The 23,304-nt window shown below is 42.8% G+C and overlaps 1 protein-coding gene across 2 annotated transcripts in view; it reads left to right on the forward strand.

Moving 5' to 3' along the window:
* Positions 1 to 23,304, forward strand: part of dlg3 (discs, large homolog 3 (Drosophila)) — a 237,362-nt gene that overhangs the window by 83,743 nt on the left and 130,315 nt on the right. The window contains exon 1 of one of the 2 annotated variants that reach the window (XM_041196284.1): positions 4,869 to 5,043. The exons of the other annotated variant lie outside the window; for it this stretch is intronic. Coding sequence (XP_041052218.1) covers positions 4,943 to 5,043 — 101 coding nt within the window. The 5' untranslated portion in view covers positions 4,869 to 4,942. Of the gene's footprint in view, positions 1 to 4,868; positions 5,044 to 23,304 lie in introns of those variants that run through there. 2 annotated transcript variants of the gene reach the window in all.

Raw genomic sequence — 23,304 nt, forward strand, 5'->3', positions numbered from 1 at the left:
AGGCTATTTTATGCTGGCATAAGCTAGACCGGTGGTCTTAGGGCATAAATTTATGCTTTAGGTCATAACATTATCTTGGCCTAAACCCATCATTTGCATAGATGCACTTTTGCTAGGGTGGGTGCATCTCACATTCTCTTTCAATTCATGGGTATAAGTCCCAAATCCTGAACCAGACCTTGACAGATCTGCCATTCATGCCATTATCAAACTGTTAGAATGTCGGTTTGCCTTTGTTTTAATTTATTCATGAGGTGTGGACACCGCTGGCTGGGCCAGCATTTATTGCCCATCCTTAATTGAGCTTGAGAATGTGGTGATAAGCTCTCTTCTTGAACCGCTGCAGTCCATGTGTTGTAGAACACTCACAGTGCTGTTAGGGAGTTCCAGAATTTTGACCCACTGACAGTGAAAGAACGGTGATATAGTTCCAAGTCAGGATGGTGTGTGGCTTGGAGGGGAACTTGAAGATGGTAGTGTTCACATGTATCTGCTGCCCTTGTCCTTCTAAATGATAGAGGTCACAGGATTGGAAAATGCTGTCAAATGACCCTTGGTGAGTTGCTGCAGTGCATCTTGTATATGGTACACGCTGCTGCCTCTGTGTGCCAGTGGTGGGTGGGAGTGAATGTTGAAGGTGGTGGATGGGGAGCTAATCAAGTTGTCTGCTTTGTCCCGGATGGTGTACAGCTTCTTGAGTGTTGTTGGAGCTGTACTCTTCCACGCAAGTAGAGAGTATTCTATCAGACTCCTGACTTGTGCCTTGTAGATGGTGGGCAGGCTTTGGGAAGTCAGGTGGTGAGTTACTCGTCGCAAAATTCCCAGCCTCTGACCTGCTCTTGTATTTACGGTTCACTTTCTAGTCAATGGTAACCCTTGGGATATCGATAATGGGGGATTCAACAATGGTAATGCCATCGAATCTCAAGCGGACATGGTTATATTCTCTTTTGTTGGAGATGGTCATTGCCTGGCACTTGTGTGGCATGAATGGTACTTGCGACTTATCAGCCCAAGCCTGGATATTGTTCAGGTTTTTATACATATGGGCATGGACTACTTCAGTATCTGGGGAGTTGCAAATAGTGCTGAACTTTATGCAATCATCAGCAAAAAGCACCATTTCTGACCTTATGATGAAAGGAAGGTCATTGATGAAGCAGCTTAATTTGGCTGGGCCGAGGACACTACCCTGAGGAACTCATATAGTAATGTTCTGGGGCTGAGATGATATAGCTCCAACAACAACAATCATCTTCCTTTGTTTTAGGTATGACTCCAACCAGTGGAAGTTTTCCCCCTGATTCCCATTGACATCAGTTTTTCTAGGGCTTCTTGTTGCCACACTTGGTCACGCTCACCTCAGCTGTTGAGTTCACCTTTTTAGTCCATGTTTGAACTAAGACTGTAATGAGGTCAGGAACTGAGTTGGCCTGGCCAAACCCAAGCTGAGCATCAGTGAGAAAGTTATTGCTGTGTAAGTGCCACTTGATAGCACTGTTGATGACATCTTCCATCACTTTGCTGATGATCGAGAGTAAACTGATGGGCTGGTAACTGATGAAGTCAGGAATGCCAGATACTTAACTGATGCAATGTGTATTAATGCTGCATAAAATAATTTTCTGTTGGGATTCAACTTAGTAGCTGCAGCAGTCACGATATGAATTTGTCTAATCTCATAATTGGAACAATTTTCACTGGAAGTATAGTCCGGGGTATTTATCCAGCTTAAAATGTGCCATATGTGGAGAAGCAAGCCTCAAGTTTTTTTTATCTTTATCATTGGGTTGCACACTCTGGGCAAAACTTGAAACTCATTGTGTGTTCCAGTACTGTTCAGTTTGCTGGAAGAATTAGATAGGCTTTTGGTGGACAGGATACACTCGGGCAATTTACTGTTGTAGCTCCCCTGGAACAGTTTGGCTAGGGGCATGGCTAATTATGGAGCTCAAGTCTTCAGTACTATTGCTGGAATATTGTCAAGGCCCATAACCTTTGCAGTATCCAGTGCCTTCAGTCATTTCTTGATACCATGTGGAGTGAATTGACATGGCTGAAGACTAGTGTTTGTGATGCTGGGGACCTCAGGAGGAGACTGAGATGGATCATCCGCCTTGCACTTCTGGCTGAAGATGGTTATAAATGCTTCAGTCTTGTCTTCTGCACTGATATGCTCCCCCATCATTGAGGATAGGGATATTTGTGGAGTTGCCACCTCGTGTTAGTTGCTTAATTGTCACAACTGGATGTAAATGGAAGGCAGAGCTTAGATCTGATCCATTGGTTGTGGGATCACTTAACTCTGCCTATCACGTGCTGCTTCGTCTGTTTGGCATGAAGTAATCCTGTTTCGTAGCTTCACCATGTTGACACCTCATTTTTAGGTATGCCTGATGCTGCTCCTGGCATGCCCTTCTACATTCTTCTTTGAACCAGGGTTGATTCCCTGGCTTGATGGTATTGGTAGAGTGCGGGATATGCCAGGCCATGAGGTTAGAGATTGTGGTCAAATACAATTCTGCTGCTGCTGATGGCTCACAGCATCTCATGGGTGCCCAGTTTTGAGTAGCTAGATCTGTTCAAAATCTATCCCATTTAGCACGGTGGTTATGCCACACAACACGATGGTGGATATCCTCAATGTGAAGCCAAGACTTTGTCTCCACAAGTACTATGTAGTGGCCACTCCTACTGATACTGTCATGGTCAGATGCATCTGCAACAGGCAGGCTGGCGGGGGTGAGGTCAAGTTGGCTTTTCCCTCTAGTTGGTTCCCTGACCAACTGCCGCAGACCCAGTCTAGCAGCTATGTCCTTTAGGACCCAGCCAGCTCAGACAGTAATGGTGCTATCAAGCCACTCTGGGTGATGGACTCCCAGGTGATTACCTGAAGTCTTTAGAACCTAGGCCACGACTACTACCTGGACCCCATAGCTATCATTAAGGAAGCTGGAAAACCACTTCCCACTGGGTATACTTGCATCTGAAGATGTGACAAACTCCTCCTAAGCTGAGATATAGGGGACTCTCTTATATGGTGTCCCTTGTCACACCCTCCATGTCCCTGGGTTTCTAAGGCATGGATGGAAGCACCAGCCTTTACAATACTCCACAGTAACTCCTAGTGGCCCTTACACTCCACAGGCAGAAATTTTCGCTTGGTGGGCAGATGCTCGCCTGAAATGCTCGAGCGTGAAATGACGCACATTGACATCGGCTGAGCGTGCTGATGTCAACGCGTAGCTGTGTGACAGTTCACTCAGCGGGCGTGCCCGGAGCCGGCAGCATGCCCGCCGATAATTTAAAGACCTATTAAGGCCATTAAGTAATCAATTAACTTAAATTTTTCGCTGCCCATCCAACCTAACGGTTGATGGGCAGGTGAAAAGGCCAAGTGGCCTTTGCATGTTTTTGGAAACCACATCCACAGGTGGGATGAGGTTTCTAAAAGCAAATAAAGATAAAGGGCAGGATTTTCCCCTCGGGCAATTTGGGGGTGGGCCTGCTCGCCAAGGGGAAAATGACGCGGGATGACGTTGGAAGGAATCCCCAATGTTGTCCCGGATCCTTTAAATGTTTAGGAAGGCGGGCAGAGAGCGAAATCAGCTGTCTGCCCGCCGACCTGTCAATGGCCAATTGAGGCCATTGACAGGCTCATTAAGATAATTAAAGACATGCCCGTCCAAGCTTAAGGCTGGCGGGCAGGCCAGGAGCTCCAGTGGACTCCAGATTATTCATGAAATTTCATCCACTGGCAGGATGAAGATTCATGTCCGTTTTTTAAACATTTAATAAATTTTATGTGTTTATTATTAACATGTCCCATCTCGTGTGACATTGTCACATGAGGGGGACATGTTAATAATTTTTTAATTTTTCTGTTTTTAAAGTTTTTTGCACTGTCAGTATTCTCCCTGAGACAGGACTTTGCCTCAGGCAGCAGTGCACTCTTTTGCGCGCATGCGTGAAAGGGTGCACTTTGACAATTGGTGATTCCCCCCCCCCCCCACTGCACAGGAAGCACATAGCGCTTCCTGTCGGGGATGCCACTGGGTGGGCCTTAATTGGCGGCCGGCCCCATTTCGGTGGCGGGGGTCGGCTGTCCACCCGCCGCCAAGCCAGTGGGGCCCGCACGCCATCCGAGGGCAAAATTCTGCCCAAAATAAAAGTTTTTTAATTGAATTAATAACATGTCCCTGCTCATGTAACATAGTCACATGGGAGGTAATGTTTTATTACATTTTTATTTTCTTCATTTTCTTTTCTTAACAATGCTTCATCTCCCTGAGGCAGCTCTATGCTGAGCAATGCTGCTCGCGTTTCACGCTGGGCGGGCCTTAATTGGCCCACCAGCATGAAATTACAGTCCGGTTCAATCGTGGTTGGTGGTCAGCTTCCCACCCGCCCCCGCCAAGCCTGCTCGCCAAGGGCAAAATTCTGCCCCAACTCGGCTGGAGTTATAACAGAAGTACATCATAAGTGTTGACATTTTCAGCTCTTGTTCTTTATATGTCTGACAGTAATCTGAAACATTAATTTGCTAAAATCGTGGGATCCATTTGTTTTATAACCTTGTCCACGATGCGGGATCTCTACTAATCAACTAACCCGCCCTCAACACTATCAAATACTGAATGGAAGATTTTTTTTAATACATATTCCCAACACTTTTCAAATCCAGCCATTGAGACTTGTGATTACAGATGCATTTGTGTTGCTGCCCAAAACAGTTTGAGTTTATTATAGCACAGGTTTTGAGAGGCTGTTGGAGATGAACAGAATTATGAGGCAATTAAATGTCATGACACTTTTCTAAACATGAGCTTGGATAAGACTGCTATGTGTGGAGCCTGTAACACATTCATAACATACCGTACAAGCAGCAGAGAAAGGCAGGGGAAGGAACCAGTGTACCAGAGAGGGATTTCAGTAAATAGCCATGTTCACCGTGAATGTTTCTTCATCCATCACAATTCCACAAAATCCAACAGTGAAACGGCAAGGATGTCAGACAGCACAAAGGAGGGTACATCCTGTAAGGTAATGTGATTTTGAAACCTTTTTATTCAACTGCCTATATATTCTTTCAAAGAAATGTTTAATTTATTTGATTCACTTCCCTCAAACACATACTGTGAGAATTTGCACTGGCCAAAAGCGCTGATATGTTAGTTCAATAAATCAAAATACTACTAGACTTATTGAGATTTTTCATACACTTGAAGCGCATTGTTCTATTTAAGGGATTGACTAATTATAGAGAGGGTCAGCTCTAATTTTCAAGAGATTAGAACATGCCATATTTGCATAAATTGTTAAAAAAAAGCTCCATGATTGGACTTGTTCCCATATCAGCTCTAAGTTTGAGATTGTTTTCAGTACTAAATCATCTTCAGCTGTGCACCGAAGATGTCTGCACACACAAAAGAATTCTCTTGAATGAGTTTTTTTTAAAGTGCGTTAATTGACCAAAGTGTATCATGGAAAATTACTGTATGAGACAGGATGGAGGCAATGAGCATTGGAAGGAGTCAGGGCTAACAGCAATGGCTACATTTCTGATGACCTGTCAGTTTTGAGAGTCCCCAGGCACAGGGTACTCGGAGTCAAAAGCAAATCCAATGCTTGTTTTTATTAAGAGATGCCTATCTAATTCTGCTAGAGAACTGGAACAATACTGGAACACTCAATGGGTATCATGTTTTTTCCAGAGGGTGGAACACTTTGACAAAGGCTCAATGGTTCAGATAAAGCATTGTGGGGCTTGCTTCTCCACATTTGGCACATTTTAAATGGGATAAAAACCCCAGACTATTCTTTCTGTGAAAATTGTTCCGATTACGAGATTCACCAAGTGCCATTCATATCATGACTGCTGCAGCTACTGAATTGAAACCCAACAAAATGTTACAGCATCCTCAAAACCTCTGTTTGATAAAGTGGAGGGGAGTTAAATAAGAAAACTGATTTACGCAGCATTAATACACCTTGCATCAGCTAAGTATCTGGCATTCCTGACCTCACTAATTTTGTTGAAGAAGGTGTGAATAAAAATAGGAAAATATTGTTCAAAAGTGCAGTATAGGGGTGTTGGGACAGAGCAAGAGTTAATGTGGGACTGGAGAACAGCACCACCCACAGTGTGATGTAGCAAGTCACATGATGGTAGACTGTGTGCAGAGGAGTCTACCAGAAGCCAGCTTGGAGACAGCACCTATGCAAGGCTGTACCTTGGAGGTATATATAGAGTTATGGGTTACCAATATATGGTTTAGGTTCGACCATACAAACCTCCAGATCTCTTAGTGAGACACCAAATAACCTTACAACATTGTGGCAGTGAAAGATTGACCCTGAAACGCCTAAATCAAAGACACAGCTGGAGATCATCTAAAAAAGTTCCATTGCCAGACCTGATCAGTCACAGAGGCAGAGTCAAGGGACCCACCCTGATCAAAAAGGGCTGAGCAAAATTCAAAAAAGGCTGAAAGGTAGCAGAAGAATCCACTGTGTAGATGGACAGCCAGACCTGAGTGTACACAAAGCAGCAGGTCCCTGCCTGATTACAAAAGGCTGAGCAAATTTCAGAAAAGGAAAAAAAACGACTGAAAGCCGAAGAAGAATCCATTGTGCAGATGAAAAGATGAACCTGAGTGAGAGCACAGTCAAGGGACCTAGCCAGATCACATAAAAGGTGAGCAAAATACAGTAAAAGGGCAGAAATTACCTTTTTAGAATCAGCAGCATTAGCATATCAGAGCATAGCTGAAAGAAAGCTGCAGGAGGGTCTATAGCTGGCACTATAGTACGTGGTGGCCGAACTTGAGTGATTGAAAAAGAAAGTTTTAAAACTGAAGGCAGAGCAGAAAAATCACCCCCAGTATATTTTCTCTGATTTAAAAATCCGCTAGGTGGACCAGGCCTATTGTTTTGGTGATTTTCTGCAGAGTTAATCTGCTTAAAAAAAGAAAGCCCCATCAGGACAATGGGAGCCTGCCAAAACCTGACAAGTGCAAGAAGAACAAAGGTAAGAAAAAGAAAATCGCTTCTGTAGTGCCATCTTGAAAGGAAAAAAATAAGCGTACGGTCCTGTTATAAAAAATGGCCATGGATAGTAAACTAAAACTACCAGAACAATATGATGCAAGGACCAAATCAGCTGCAAAATTGAACATCCTGGAGAAGAAAACTTTAAGATTACAGGAGTACATCAGAATTAAGTCAGAAATCATAAAAAGTACAAGTTAATATGTTTTTATACGTTTTTGGTGTGTTTCTGGATTAAGTAATCCTAAAACAAGGCATAGATGAATCCTCATCCACATTTTGCGAGACCTTAAAAGCCTTTGACAAATATTTAAACTCCATGTTGTGGAGAGTACAGACCTTTAAAACAGATCTAGAACATCCCCATTAAAACACCAACAGGGCAATGAGACCCTAGAGTGAGGGAGACAGGAGGCCCCAAGCCAAGGTAGACAATACCTAAACAAACCACAAGATGGTCACAGACCATGTCAGTGCAAGGAAGTGCATGAAGAGTTTAGTGCAGAAGAAAGAAGAGGCTGAGAAGCAGCCAAAAGGCTTAAAAATAGACCTTTTTCAAAAGCTGACTCAGTACACAAACTACAAAAGCAGGTGGCAGTGTAGAGCAATCAGGTGGTTCTGAATGAGAGAAAGCTATTTGATGTAACCCAAAAGAAACAAAATCTGAAAAAAGGAAATGAAGCTTTTCGGAAAATGTTTGTATCAAAACTGAATTAAAGGAACTCAACCTGAAGTACAGCCAAGCACAACAGCAGGCAGAAAAGGTAAACAAAGTAACTGCCTAGAAAGACTCTTTGAAGAATAAATATGAAGCCCTGGAAAAACAAGAGAGGTTAAAAAATGTTGAATACTATTTCAGCAATAGCTGAGTTGGAACTAACAGTAGCAACAAAACATTGCACTGAAGTGCAGCATGAGTTGGCAAGAGGTCAACAGGAAAATAAATAGTTGAAAGTACAGCTAATCATTCTTCAAGATCAAATGCAAAAGGAGTACATAACCCCTTAGAAGCATGAAGAAATAAAGACTGTCTTGAACAGCAGAATGGAAGAACGGCAGAAATAAGTCAAGGAGGCTCTGTTCAATTACAAAAAAAGGACTCAAGAGAAAGCAACTGAGCTTTGCAAAGAAAAGGAAAACCTTTTGAAGGACCTTTACATGCTACAAGAAACCCTCAGGTCAAAGTCTGTTCCTCTGGAAGTAACAAAAAGAAGGAAAATGAATTTAATGGCACTCTGAATGAATTGAAGAACCAGTTGGCAGAGAAGACTCAGCAGTGTTCAATACTCCAGGAGGAAGCCAAGAGGTACACAAGAAAGAGACTGAAGAACTGGCTGAATGGAAAAAGGAGGCATCGCAAGGAAAAGCCGTAGAGCTTTCCAAGCCGCGAGCAGATACTGAAGCACGATTACAGAACTCAAACAAGTCAAGATTTTGCTGTAGATGGATCTAGCTAACAGTGAAACCAAACAGAAGGACAAGGACAAAGCTGTGATGCAAACAAAGAAAGAAAAAACAGAAATAAGATTGGAAAATGTAAATCTGATGCTGAAGCTCAAGGAACTAGAAAAAAGGACACTGGGTGCCTCAGATGTACTGAGAACCATTGAGTGTTGAAAAACTAAATGGCTGAAATGAAAATCATGAACCTAGAATATCAAGAAAAAGTTGAACAGTTGCAAGAGAAAGTATAAGTCCTCGCAAAGGAGCATGAAGAGCCTTAGAAACAACTAGCAGAAGTAAAATTGAAGAATGTGAGCTTGAAGGATAGCAGACAGGAATTAGAATCTGCTAAGGAAAAACTGTTCGGCCTAGAGAACCAACTTTCACGTACAGAAGATGAGTTTGCTAATGAAAAATTAGAACTGGACGGATTTCAAGTACTAGAAGCATCTAATAAGTATCGTGAAAAATGCCTGGAACAGGAAAAGGAATTACTGATGTATCAGAACAGTTGGTTGAATGCAAAATTGACAATCAAAACTGATGAAATGTTGGAACATCATCATGAAAAGAGCTATGACACTCTAGAACTTTGATCCAATCTGAAGAACATAAAAGATGTGATGTGCAGTATAAAAGAGCACATCCAGCAGTAAAGAGAATTCTGAGAAATAGATTGATGATCTAAAATGTGAACTGAATGAGTCTAAGGAGCATTGAGTGACCATGGAAGAAAGATTCTGAAAGGAACTGAATGTCCAGGCTAAGATGTTAAGCTTGTATGAGGATTTCACAGATAACTCTGAAATGAAGACAACTGAACTCTCTGGAGTAATCGCTGAGCTGAAGGAAAAGATTCATAAGCTTGAAAAAGGACTGGAAAATAAGAGAGTAAATAAATCTTTGGCTCAAATTGTGAAACAAATGCAAATGAGTGTTCCATTTTTGAAATGTCAGCATCCAGCAAGATCACGGCAGACCCCACAGAAAAAGAAAATCTGAGTACACTCTAGGAATGAATGGAGTGCACGTTCCCTCCAAAAGGACAAACCACCGAGCCCAAACAAAGGAGATGGGTTGCCGATAAAGAGAAATGTAGCTCTGAGGAGCGCATAAAGCAAATCAAATGGAGGCAGCCAAGTGCCAGAAACACAGATTCTATAATTCCAACACCAACTGAAAACAACTGAGACTACCATTACTCCAAATGTGATGAGAATGAGATCTGAAAGAGTTGTCAAGCCTCTAAACTGTCTGAATTTCTAAAGTCAGAGACTTGAGGGGTGGCGGGGATGGAATGTGTGGGACAGTGGTGATAGTATGGAAGTAAAACAGATTGTGTTGTATTTATATTTGGGTAAGGACTTGAGGTGAGCTGTAGTACACGAGTGTTCGTACAGAGTAAGGGTTAATGTGGAACTGGAGAACAGTTCTGTCCATAGTATGATGTAGAGAGTCACATGATGGTAGACTGTGTGTAGAGGAGTCTGGCAGAAGCCAGCACGAAGACTGCGCCCATGCAGGGCTGTACTTTGGATATGCATAGTTATGGGTTACCAATAAACAGTTAATGTTCAACCATACAAGCCTCCAGACTTCTTAGTGAAACACCAAACAACCTTACAACAGAAAGCACTAATAGATTTGTCATCATTATTTAGGGTCACTCTGCATATTAATATCCATACAAAATTAGATTAACAAATATTGGTCAAAAAAAGAGATAAGATTGAATCTTAATTGTTAAGATTGTGTTATTTTAATTAATGAAGAACTGATTCAGCATTCCACAGCAGCATAGTCAAATTGAAACTGAGCATTTTACTCCGGGTTCGACTTGCATTAATGAATGTAACAAAAAGAGTTTGAGTTGTAAATGCAGCAGTGAGAAAAGAAAATGTTTGTGATCTCTCGTTACTGTGTGATTCAATGGGTAGCCTCTCAAAATGACTGTGGGTTCAAGTCCCCCTCTAGACTGAAATTCCAGTGGGGGCTTTATCTTTCAGATAAGATGTTAAACCAAGGTCCCATCTACCCTTTCAAGTGGACATAAAAGATTCTATGTCACAATTTCAAAGAAAAGCATAGGAGTTTTTCCTGGTGTCCTGGGCAATGTTTATCCCTCAACCAACCTCAGTAAAACAGATTACCTGGTCATTACCACTTTGCTGTTTGTGGGACCTTGCTGTGCACAATTTGGCTGCTGTGTTTCATACTTTTCAACAGCGACCAACTACACTTGCATACAGTTGTGGCGAATAGTATACATGCATTTAAGTGGAAATTGGATAACATGAGGGAGAAGGGAATAGGAGAATACATTGATGAAGTTAGACAAAAAAGGGTAGAAGGTGGCTCGTGACATTCTCCATGAAACATTTCTCTCAACCAAGTGGTATGAATATGGTTGTTTGTCTCCTTCAGTTGAAATGCTTTTCAAACGATATCCAAATCCATTCAATAGTTACTTGAGTAGATTTTTGTAATTACTGCCTATTTATCTATTTCACTTTGTGTGCACGCACACACATACACACACACAAACACACGTATGTGTATATCTGCACTTCATCTGCTCTTTATTCTGTTATTCTGTTTAAACAAACTTGAATTCCACTTCCCTTCAATGCTGACTGACAGACAACCTATTTTCCTTTTCTGAGGATTGTGGTTTAAATATTGTTGTGCAGTAACATTGCAACTATGGGCATAGGGGAAACAGATTGTGGAGAGATCCTTAGTTTTTAACCTTGTGTCACTGTTGCTGCAGCATTGTAGAATGCAAGTAAGAAAATCTTTCAGCTAAATAAACTAATGTACAGTATAATGCTCTCCATGCCTTCTACTTGGATTTCTTCTTTTCCTGAATGCAGCACATTTACAGAGCAAAACAAAGGAAACTGAATATCACCACAATGACCTAGACTCAGATCTTTAGCAAGGGTAGGAGTCATTCCTGCCTCCATTATATCCCACATGTTGTACAAACAGATTTCATAGGTACAAATATAGCCATCCAGGGGTTTGAATGTTATGTAGGATTGTGTGATGTAATTAAGAAGATGATAAAGTGCTGTGAAACATTTAAAGAGTAAACTGGTTCTGTTAATTCTCTGTTATGCAGCTTATCCAAACAATCAGTGCATATGTTACATACATATGCTGGCAAGGTTTAGCAGATTTTGGCATTTTCTACTGTAACATTGTGGGAATCATTTTCTCAACAATGTAAAATGTGTGAGGTTCTGAAATGGTACCACCTGAATCAATTGTACATGAATTTACGGGTGCATGTTAAGTACTTAAGGGTGGTATGTTGTATTCCACAGGCTATGTCTTCTACAGTCCTAACTGTCCAGTTTTGTTTAGCAACGTCCTTCTGTCCTTGCATCTGCACAAATTATGCAATGAGAGTTGGGAACCTTACACAGAAAGTGAGCAGGTATCCTCCCAAAGCTTTGTACTGTCCCTAAGCCATGGATTCTGAAGGTGATGAGAAGCGATGTGACAGGGTAGCTCATGGAATGTTGTCTTTCCTACTACTCCTGTGGAAAATAGCAGAAACAAATCCTTCAGGATGGCCCTGACAAAAGAATAAAAATGCTTTCAACTACATGACAAATTACAATTACAAGACAACTAGACACTGCACATCTAATAAGGTGTTATGTTAGGGAAGTACTACTAAGTATTACTTAGTGCAATCATTATCTGTACAAAAATATTAAATCGATGGCCTGGCTTTTGTGTTCATCAGCAAAGTGGTGGCACTTGCTGCTGACCTTAAAGAAAGATGGCCACAAAGACCTAGTGATCTCAAGTTCTGTCGAAGGGTCATGAGGACTCGAAACGTCAACTCTTTTCTTCTCCGCCGATGCTGCCAGACCTGCTGAGTTTTTCCAGGTAATTCTGTTTTTGTTTAGTGATCTCTGTGATGTGGATGTTACCTTTCCCAATGTTAATTTTATTCTGATGTCAGCTATAGATGATCTCCAGTGTCCAGCAACACTGATATCATCAAGCAAGCCATTGAAGGATTCTCACAGTTAGCAAACCAGGAAGTAAAATCACTTATTATCCTTTATAATCATTTAACAGAGAATTAAATAAGGATTGGGATATACACATGAGATTAAGGCCCATATGTCTGTAATTAGCTATCGTCCCAAAACTGAAATATCATAGAAAACCTGTAACAAATCATGTTTAAAATTTTAAATACCTATGGAATCTTTATCACAATGGCAAAATATGACATTTGACATATACAAAATTAAGTTTTCGGGTATAGAGAGGCTGTTCAGCTATAATTATGACTTAATATACCATTAAAAACTCAGTTACACCTTATTCAAAGAGGCATATCTTTTCCAAGTGGTTTACAGTGATACTAACAGCTTAAACAATGGAAGTTCATATCAAATCAAGTGACTTCTTCAATGGCCGGGATTTTCTGTGCCCGCTGGTGTTGAGCATGTTCGGTGGCGTGAATGGACAATATGGCATGATTGATTTCACGATGGCGTGAAACCAGTTTGCAATCATATGCTCAGTTCCCGCCATCGGACGTCAGGAACCTCATTGTAACACAACTGCATATCATTATTAGGCCAGCCTGCTGGAATCGTCCCCCACCATTGGGTCGTCCGCTCACGCCAGTGGGAAAACACGCTAAAGTGTTTCATAACAACACATAAGTGACATGCACTTGGCTGCAATTCACTTTGGACTTCAAGGTTTGTTTGCCTACCTTGCTTTGGTCAGCACTCACAGTTATCAGCACCAGGCTTCACAGACAGCACCACAACACTTTTAGGGGGGCACACAGCAGGTCTCCACCTACCAGATCAGCCACATGTGGGTGGCTTTTCAATGCCTGCAGGGCTAGGGCTTACTTGGTGAAGTGCGAGAAGTGGCCTCAAGCAAGGGAAAAGGCTGCAGGACAAGGGCTGTACTGGGAAAGGAGGGCAACCCAGAGTGTGTGTCGGGGCATATGTTGATCTGTGCAAGTGACCTCCAGATAGTGAGAACTGAGGAGGCAGTCTCCAGAGGAGATAAAGCCAGATAAACATATGAGGGTATGTGTGTGAGAATGGGTGGTAATGTCCCTTGAGCTGTCAGTGACTGAGATGCCAGTGAATGTGTGATGTGCTTGAGTGTGTGAGTTTAGAGCGATGAGATGATTCTATACCCTGGCTGCACAGATCATTTATCTTCTATTTGCATGGGATGGCCAACGTCTTCTGTATAGCATAGGCACCCAAGCCTGTTTGGTTATGCCGCTGCCCATTCTACAGCCAGAGCGGGGGTAGAGGACATCGCAGCAGGCTTCCACAGCGTCCAAAGGCGTTCCAGTGATGTGTCACAAACCTGGGGACTGCAACCTTTTTGCTTTTTGTGGGCATCTTCCCTGCAATGGTCCTAGGTTTGAAGCACTGAGATGTGTGCATGTGCCTGGACTTTAAATATGGTGTGATGAAGCAGCGAGGTGATGGAGTGGTGGGCGAATGAGAGCCCGCCCGCAATCGAAATGGTGTGTTTCCCTGGAATGCATAACTAACGTGTCAGGTTTGGGATGATACGGTGTGAAAACTCCACCCTATATGTGGAAATTAACAGTGCACCCTGTGGAGGAGAAAGGAATCACTGACAGCAACTTCTGGATTTTTGCGTTTAACTGTGCATGTGCTGACGCCAGAAAATGCTATTGGCTTCACAGAGTAATGACAGCAAACACTAAGGCCAGAATTTTCTGGCCCCGCCGTGGCGACACCCAAAGCGAGGGATGCAGCGAGCCATTGACTTTCGATGGGGCCAGAAAATCCCGGTGGCAGGCAGGGGCGGAAAATCCCAGCCAAACTGTTTTGCCAACGTTGCAGCTGTCAAAACAAGGCTGAGCAGGGAAGGTTTTAAGTGATTGAAGCTAAATTTATTTCTGTTGATTGGAAGTTAAAGCTTTACCTGATTGATGTCTGTCCAGTCTTTTCAACAACCTTGCATTTACTTAGTGTTTCTAACATGTAAAGTGCTTAGGACATTTTACAGAGTAGTAGTAGGATGAATAGAGCACTGAGCCACAGGAGGTTTAGGGGGACAATTGAAGCCTGGGCGAAAAGATGGATTTTGTGAAGGCTTTTAGAGGAAGAGAGAGAAATGGATATGCAGCTGGGTTTATGGAGAGAATTCCAATGTAGGGCCTAATGGATGGCTACAATTATAAAGCCAAAGGAAGTGAATGAGAAAATAAGTCTGGAGAAGATTGTAGAGTTAGAGTGAAGCAAGGCCATGGAAGAAACTGAAGACAAAATTGAGGAATTTGAATTTAATACACTGATGGACAGAGAATTAACTTAGATCATGAGGAATGATGGATGAGCGGCTTAATGCAGGACAGGATATGGACAAGGTGTTCTGAACAATTTCAAATTTATGGGATGTAGATGAACAAAGGCCAGCGAGGAATGTCTTGATGACAAAGACATGGGTATGGGTTTTGGGAGTAAAGAATCTGATATAAGGTGAAGCAAGACAATTTTATGGAGGTGGATCTTGTTGATGTGGAGGATGTAAGGTTTAAAGGTCAGCTGAGAGTCAAACAGAATGCTAATATTTAATGTAATCCTGTTCAACCTGAGTGATTGGTAAGGAAGGGATAGAGTCATTGTCAAGGGAATAATGTACCTGATGGTGTACATCCTATGGATCTAAAACACATAGCTACAGAGATAATAGATACATTGGTTTTGATTTTTCAGAATTCCCAGGATCTTAGAATGGTCCCTGCTGCTTGGAAAGCAGCAAACTATTCAAAAAAGCGAGAAAGAAAACTGGGTGCTATAGGCCGATTAGCCTGACATCAGTAGTAGGAAAAACACAAGAATCTATTATTAGGGTTGGAGGAACAGGGCACTTAGAAAATCTTAAATCTGTGTTAACTCTACCCAACTACATTATGAAAGGAAAATTATGTTTGACAAATCTGTTAGATTTTTTGAGGTTGTTAGTAGCAGGGCAGATAGGGGGAAACCAATGGACATAGTATATTTGGATTTTCAGAAAGAATTGGTAAAATGTCACACAACAAGTTATCACACAAGAACAGGGTTCATAGGATTGGGGGTAATATATATTTGCATGATTTAAAGATTGGTTAACAGAGAGGACACGGAAAATAGGAATAAATTGGAATAAATTTGGGTTAGCTGACTGTAACTAGTAGAGTACCAAAAGGATCAATGCTTGTGTTTCAGGTACTTACAATTTATATAAATGGCTTAGATGAATTTGTTGATAGTTCCACATATCTATAGTCTGCATAATCAATAGCAGTTTACCAAATGATGCTGAAATCAGTATACAGATTGCAAAACTGCATGTTATGTCCAAGCTGCATAAGAGTGTGTGGAACAACAGCAATAACCTGTCAGAGAACATCAAACTGAGGGTCCACTGAGCCTGTGTCCTCAGTGTGCTCCTCTACAGTAGCGAGAATTAAATAACTTATGCTAAGGAGGAAAAAAAGCTGAACAGTTTCCATCTTTGCCCTTGGCATCTCTTGTCAGGAAAAGGTCACCAACTCGGAGGTTGGGTGGTAATTCCATTAGCATATACTCCTTACCAAGTCAATGATATCTGCGATGGCTCGGCTACATTCATCAGATGGATGATGACTGTATTTCCAAAGACCTTCTATATGGTGAACTGGCCATTGAGGTCATGACCTCCTGGATGTCCATACCTCCACTAAAGGACACTTGCGAGCGAGAAATGAAGATGGTAGACATCATCACAGACAACTGGGAGACTGCCGCTGACAGCCAATACCTCTGAAGGCTGACTGTTCGGAGGAGCATCAGAAGTCGCAACATCAGAAGTCACATGGAGAAATGGAATGCTCAGCTGGCTGAGAAGAGGGTATAGAGAAAACAGAGGCCAGCAAATCCTGCACCTTCTCAGCCTACTGCCCTTGTCTGAAACAAATGCAACAGAGACTACCATGCTAGAGTGTGGCTCCTGAGCCACACCAGGGGCACTTCTCACCCAACCTCACCCAACCTCATCCATTTTGAGGTTGGCGGGAGGAGCTCAGGGATGAGGGGGCAAGCCCAGTAGGTCACACTGCTCGGGTCTTGGGTGAGAAGTGGGGTACCTCCCTCAAGGGCCCCCTTTCCACATCGGGTGTCCTCCTCCCCAATATCTGCTCCCTTGGGTATTCCCTCACTGCCACCCCCTCCCCCCCTCTCTATCAAGACCCCAAAACCCTCTCACTTGTCCAGGGCCTCACATCGCCTCCCTGCTATGATACCCTCTGCAGTAACTGGTCCTGGACTCCATGACTTAGAATCTAGGGACTGCTTGTAGTCCCAGTCCTGGTCACTGTTGCCACTAGTGCTGCTGGGTCTGCAGAGCTGCCAGCCAATCAGATTGACCAGCAGCATTCCGAGGTGGGACTTCTCACTGAGGGGCGAAATTACTTTCTCCAGCCAATTAACACTCCTGGGAGCATTAAATAGCTGTGGGGCTGCTGTGATTGGCGAGATGCATTCCCCACTGACTCTTCGGGTGGCGGGGAGGGAAAATCCGCCATCCAAAAAGTCCTGCCCCAGGCAACACAACACAATTGACCACCAAGGCAGGAAACACCGTCTCATGAGAGGGAAGGCTTCCAGAAGGTGAGGGGACTGAGCATAATGTATTCAAGTTTGCTGACAATACAAAGGTAATTTGAAAGTAAGTCATGACAAGGACGCAGGGATGCTGCAAAGGGCTATGGACAGGTTAAGCGAGCGCACCAGAATGTGGAGATGGAATATAATGTTCAGATATGTGAAGCTATCCACTTTGGAAGGAGAAATAGAAAATACTTTTATTTTAAATGGTGAAAGACTGGGAAATACTGGCATTCAGGGGGATTTGGGAATCTTTGTACACAAGTCGCAGGAAGTCAACAGCAAGGATATTAAAAGCAAATGATTTGCTTGTTCCAATGGAATTAGAGTGTAAGAGCAAAGAAATTTTACTGCAATTATACAGTAATTGGGCCTTAGAGAGACCAACCTAGAGTACTGTATCTAGCTTTGGCCTGCTTTTCTAAGAAAGGATATACTTGCTTTGGAGGGAATGCAATGAAGATTCACTGGACTGATTCCTGGGATTAGGGAATGTTCCAATGAGGAGAGATTGATTAGAGTTGGCCGATATTCTCTAGACTTTAGAATAAATATATATGAATTTTTAAGGGGCATGACAGGATGGATGCTGAGAAATTGTTTCCCCTGTGTAGAAAGTTTAGAACAGGTTTATCCAACCTGCAGCCAGCAGGCCGCTATGCAACCCGCCAGGCCATCCTATCCAGCCTGCGGACCCCAAGTTTAAAATGCTGGTAAGTAAATTCGAAGATTCTGCGAGTTTCTCTTCCTTCAATCACAGGCTGTTTCTCTACCACATTTGGTGTTGATAGGATCACTAGTGAGCCTATCAGCAGCAAAGGTGGGGGAGAACTACTCACTCTTTGGAGGACCAGCTTCCTTCAGTCTGAGGCCTGAAAAAATGGTGCGATGGCAGCGATGAGTCTGTTGGGGAGGGAGGTCTTCAGGGAGTGGGGAAGAGTCAGAGTGGCTGCTGAGCGGGGAGAGAGAGCAACTACCAAGAGCAGAGGGACAGCGACTAATGAGCAAGGAGACAGCGCGATGGCCGAGCTGGGGAGAGAGCGATGACTGAGCAGGGGGAGCACAACTACCAAGCAGAGAGAGAGAGGGACTGGTGTGGGGGTGGAGTGGCTGCTGGTATGTTGGGGAGAGAGTGGCTGCTGGTGGGGTGGGGAGAGACTGGCAGCTGTTGGGAACAAAGAGTGGCTCCTGTTAGGGGAGAGAGAGTGGCTGCTGGTAGGGGAAAGAGAGTGGCTGCTGGTGGTGGGGGAGAGAGTGGCTGCTGATGGGAGGGAGAGAGTGGCTGCTGGTTGAGGGGGCAGAGTTGGTGCTGGTGGGAGGAAAAGAGTGGCTGTTGGTGGTGGGGAGAGAGAGTGGCTGCTGATGGGGGAAAAGTGTGGCTGCTAGTGGGGGGGCGGAAGAGTGGCTGCAGGTGAGGTGAGTGAGTGTGTATGAGGATGTGTGTGTAAGTGAGTGAATGAGAATATGTGTGAGAGAGAATGCATGTTGTGAGTGAGAGAGTGAGTGCATGTTTTGAGTGAGAGAGTGAATGTTGTGAGTGAGATAGTGGGTGTGTGTGTGTGAGGGTGAATGCATATGTATGTGAGAGAGTGAGTGCATGTGTGAGTGAATGTGTATGTGAGTGTTTGTGTGTATCAGTGTGTGTGAGAGAGTGAGCATGAGAGTGTGGCTCACTCCAGCTGTCAGGGTTCACACTAACTCTCACCCTCACACACCAACGCACTTGTAACAACTCACCAGTGGGTGATGGTGAATGAGTAACCACCCTGAGACTGGGAGTGAGCTGGACAAACACAATTTGACCCTCTAACGCTCAAATAGTCATCTTTATTAATTACTCTTTTTTTTAATTATCAATTTATTTCTCTGACATTTTTGCTCAGCAAGTTGTTTCTTTTCCTCATACCTCAACATTTTATTAAAATTCATGTTTAATGTTGCACCAAACCTTATCTTTCCAAAATTTTCTCTTCTTCCCCTTGAGTGAGAAAAAATTGAAATGTGCCCACTCAAAGGGTTGTGAATCTTTGTGTTCTCTTGAGTTGATGCTCACTCATTAAGAATATTCAAGACAAAGGTCGATAGATTGTTGAATTCTAAGTGAGAATTAGGCTAACCAGCATGCAACTACCACGTTCATGCCTTACTACTTACTATCCTTTTTTCAAATATAGGTAACAACAAACCTTTGAACCTACAGGTCCATGTTATGGAATCAGTGCAGAGTAAGGCCACAAGGTTAATGCTTTGTGGAGGACTGTGTTATGTGGTAAGGTTAAAAAATCTCACTGTTCAGCCTTAAAATGAGAGGGGTTTTTATAGAGTTTTATAAGACGCATAAGTTTAATTTGGAGTACTAAGGGAAATATTCCTTGGGCAGCATGGTGAAAGCTTCAAGGAGCAATGGAAAGAGGTAGATTGGGTAATCAGTGCCAAGGAACACTCTAGTGCAATAATTCAGTACCAGAACAAGCTTAAGAACATTATCAGATTTTGGATTTGATTCCTTTTACTTTGTGACTAGTGGGAGTTATTTGTAGCTGTATGCCTGTAATAGTTGTTAGAACAGAAGAATTTAAGAAATAGGAGCAGGCGTAGGTCATTTGGCCTCTTATTGCCATTCAATAAGATCACCTACCTCAGTTAATCTTCCCACACTATCGCCATATCCCCTCATTTGCTCAGTATCCAAAAGTCTATCAATCTCTGATGTGAATGTACAAGAATGTATCAAGCTTTGGAACAGAAAAAGGTCATTAGGGACACCAAACCTGAATCTTTTTCAACAATTAAACCCACCAGCCTGTCTTTTCACCATATTCCTAAATCCATTCTGTCTCCAGAAACGCATTAAACTGTCTCTTGAGCCTGTTTACAATTTCTACTTAAGGGCCATCATCCCCTCCTCCACCCTTGTCCATAACTAGTTCTACAACTTGTCAAGAATGTGGAGGATACTGAAGTGTATATGCAGGACAGCCATCAACAATTGGGTTTAAATAAAGATTAAGTGCGCTTTTAACTGTCTTTTGAAATGAAAATGGGAAGTGTGGGTTTATAGCCTTTGAAGAGCATACCATTCAATAGCATCCAGAAGTTCACATACAATTTTATCACTTCTTCTGTTGCAACAATTAGATCAAAGGATGGTTCAACAGGTAAATGCTGCACCATGCTGGCTAGATAGCCAACTGGCAAACTGCATGGATACAATGGCTGGATTTTCCATCATAATCCCACCTTAATTGCATGGGATCATAACAGAGAATAATGAAATATTTAGATGATGGGGCCTACCCAACCTTCACTGTCCCAACTGGGTTTTCCCAGTTGCCCCCACCATTACAATGATCATTTTTGACCTCTTCTTTATGGTCCACTGCATAAAAATGGTAGCAGGGATGATGCCTATTTCCCAAGCACATTTCCCTCCATTTGCCTCACTATCATTTCCTAAGCATACAGAAAGGATGATAATAACTTTAGGTTTGCTAATGGAGAGAGAAGGTCATAAGTACAAAGTGGTCACAGAATCACACAATGCAGAAGAGGCCCTTCGGCCCATCGAGTCTGCATTGACACGTGAGAAACACCTGACATACCTACCTAATCCCATTTACCAGCACTTGGCCTATAGACTTGAATGTTATGATGTGCCAAGTGCTCATCCAGGTACTTTTTAAAGGATGTGAGACAACCCGCCTCCACCACCGTCTGGGTAAAAAAGTTTTTCCTCACATCCCCCAAACCTCTTGCCCCTCACCTTGAACTTATGTACCCTCGTCACTGACCCTTCAACTAAGGGGAACAGCTGATCCATATCCACCCTGTCCATGCCCCTCATAATCTTGTACACCTCAATCAGGTTGCCCCTCAGTCTTCTCTGCTCCAAAGAAAACAACCTAAGTCTATCCAACCTTTCTTCATAACTTAAATGTTTCATCCCAGGCAACATCCTGGTGAATCTCCTCTGCACCCCCTCCAGTGCAATCACATCCTTCCTATAATGTGGCGACCAGAACTGCACACAGTACTCCAGCTGTGGCCTCACCAAAGTTCTATACAACTCCAATATGATCTCCCTGCTTTTGTTATCTATGCCCTGATTGATAAAGGCAAGTGTCCCATATGCCTTTTTCACCACCCCACTTACAAGCCCCTCTGCCTTCAGAGATCTATGGACACACACGCCAAGGTCCCTTTGTTCCTCAGAACTTCCTAGTGTCATGCTGTTCATTGAATACTTCCTTGTCAAATTACTCCTTCCAAATTTTGTCACCTCACACTTTTCAGGGTTAAATTCCATCTGCCACTTATCTGCCCATTTGACCATCCCGTCTATATCTTCCTGCAGCCCAAGACATTCAACCTCACAGTTAACCACCCGGTCAATTTTTGTGTCATCGGCAAACTTACTAATCCTACCCCCACACAGTAATCTATATTGTTTATATAAATGACGAATAATAGGGGAGCCAGCACAGATCCCTGTGGTACGCCGCTGGACACTGGCTTCTAGTCACTAAAGCATCCTTCTGTCATAACTCTCTGTCTCCTACAACTAAGCCAATTTTGAATCCACCTTATCAAATTACCCTGAATCCCATGTACATTTGCCTTCTTTATAAGTCTCCCGTGTGGGACCTTGTCAAAGGCTTTGCTGAAATCCATATAAACTACATCAACTGCACTAAACTACACCAACTTGCAGGTCAACAAAGCTTATAGTCCTAAGTACAACCCCAATTGTTGATGCATTCACTAGAACACCCAAAGTTAGCAATCCATGTGGAAGGTATGGACTTCTACATGCACCAAGTGAATGCCCAGCTTTCCATCAAGTCTGCAAGGCAGAAAGGCCATCGGCAGCAGCAGTGCTCTAGATTAAAGGCTGATGCAGCAGCACAGAGCAGTGCACTGGTCCAAACAGACAGTACAAAATGGGCATCTTCAAGGAATAAGAAACTCCATCTGTGTCCCATCAGAAACGTATGCATGAAGTGATTGACAAACCCAAAAAAGATGATATGTACAATGAGACAAAGAATGGTAAAGACATTTTTCACATCATCAATCTTATGAAAGACAAAAATGCCATCACACAGTCTGAAGTGTTTGCCAAGATTGAATTATCTGTCCTAAGAAGGTAGGTAACTATTTGTTATTGGCCAAGATTGACACAGAGGCAAGTGCTAACATACTGCATCTGCGAAGTCAAAAAGACATGTATATACGAACGTGGAAGGCCATGGTGAAACCTACTGCTGTGAAACTTTAGTACACAGTGGTTCACTAATTCCACGTGCAGGATCCATAGTTCTGGAATGCAAGTACAATCAGTCCTTCTGGGTGTCACAGAGGTCCTATATCATAGAAACTATGATATGGACTTGGGAGGCAGTGACATAGCGTTATTGTCACTGGACTGGTAATCCAGAGACCCAGGGTAATGCTCTGGGGACCCAGCAGATGGTGGAATTTGAGATACTAAAAAAAAATTTGGAATTAAAAGTCTGATAATGACCATGAAACCATTGTTGATTGCCATAAAACCCATCTGGTTCACTAATCTGCTGTCCTTACCTGGTCTGGCCTACATGTGACTCCAGACCCACAATGTGGTTGACTCTTAAAATGCCCAAAAAACCTAAAGGCCCAGGGATTGTAGGTCTACCAGCATGCCATGATCTCAAACTAGTCACAATCCATGGAATCAGTCAGATATCACAAGGCAAACCAAACTCAGAAACCACTCATATCGCCTCAGTTATGACCAAACATTGTAATATCCAGAATGTTCCGACAAAATTTGAAGTTTCAAGGGAGCTACAAAATTACACTTGCAAGAGAGTTCAACTCCATCAATTGATTCACCATGTAAGTGCAACAAAACAAATTGAACTAGACAAAATGGGGAAAGATGGAATCATTAGAAGAGTACCAGAGCACACAGATTCGTGCAGCTCAATCATGTGTCATAAAAGAGGACAGAACATCGAGAGTATGCCTTGATCCATGATGTTTAAGCACAGCTTTTAAATGTTGTCCTTAAAAAATACCCACGTTAGAAGAGTTAAATCCAAGATTTGCAGTGCAATTTTTTTCTCGAAGCTTGATGCCAAGCATGGCTGCATCAGTACAT

The sequence above is a fragment of the Carcharodon carcharias genome, chromosome 9 (assembly GCF_017639515.1).
Source record: "Carcharodon carcharias isolate sCarCar2 chromosome 9, sCarCar2.pri, whole genome shotgun sequence".
Classification (NCBI taxonomy): domain Eukaryota; kingdom Metazoa; phylum Chordata; class Chondrichthyes; order Lamniformes; family Lamnidae; genus Carcharodon; species Carcharodon carcharias.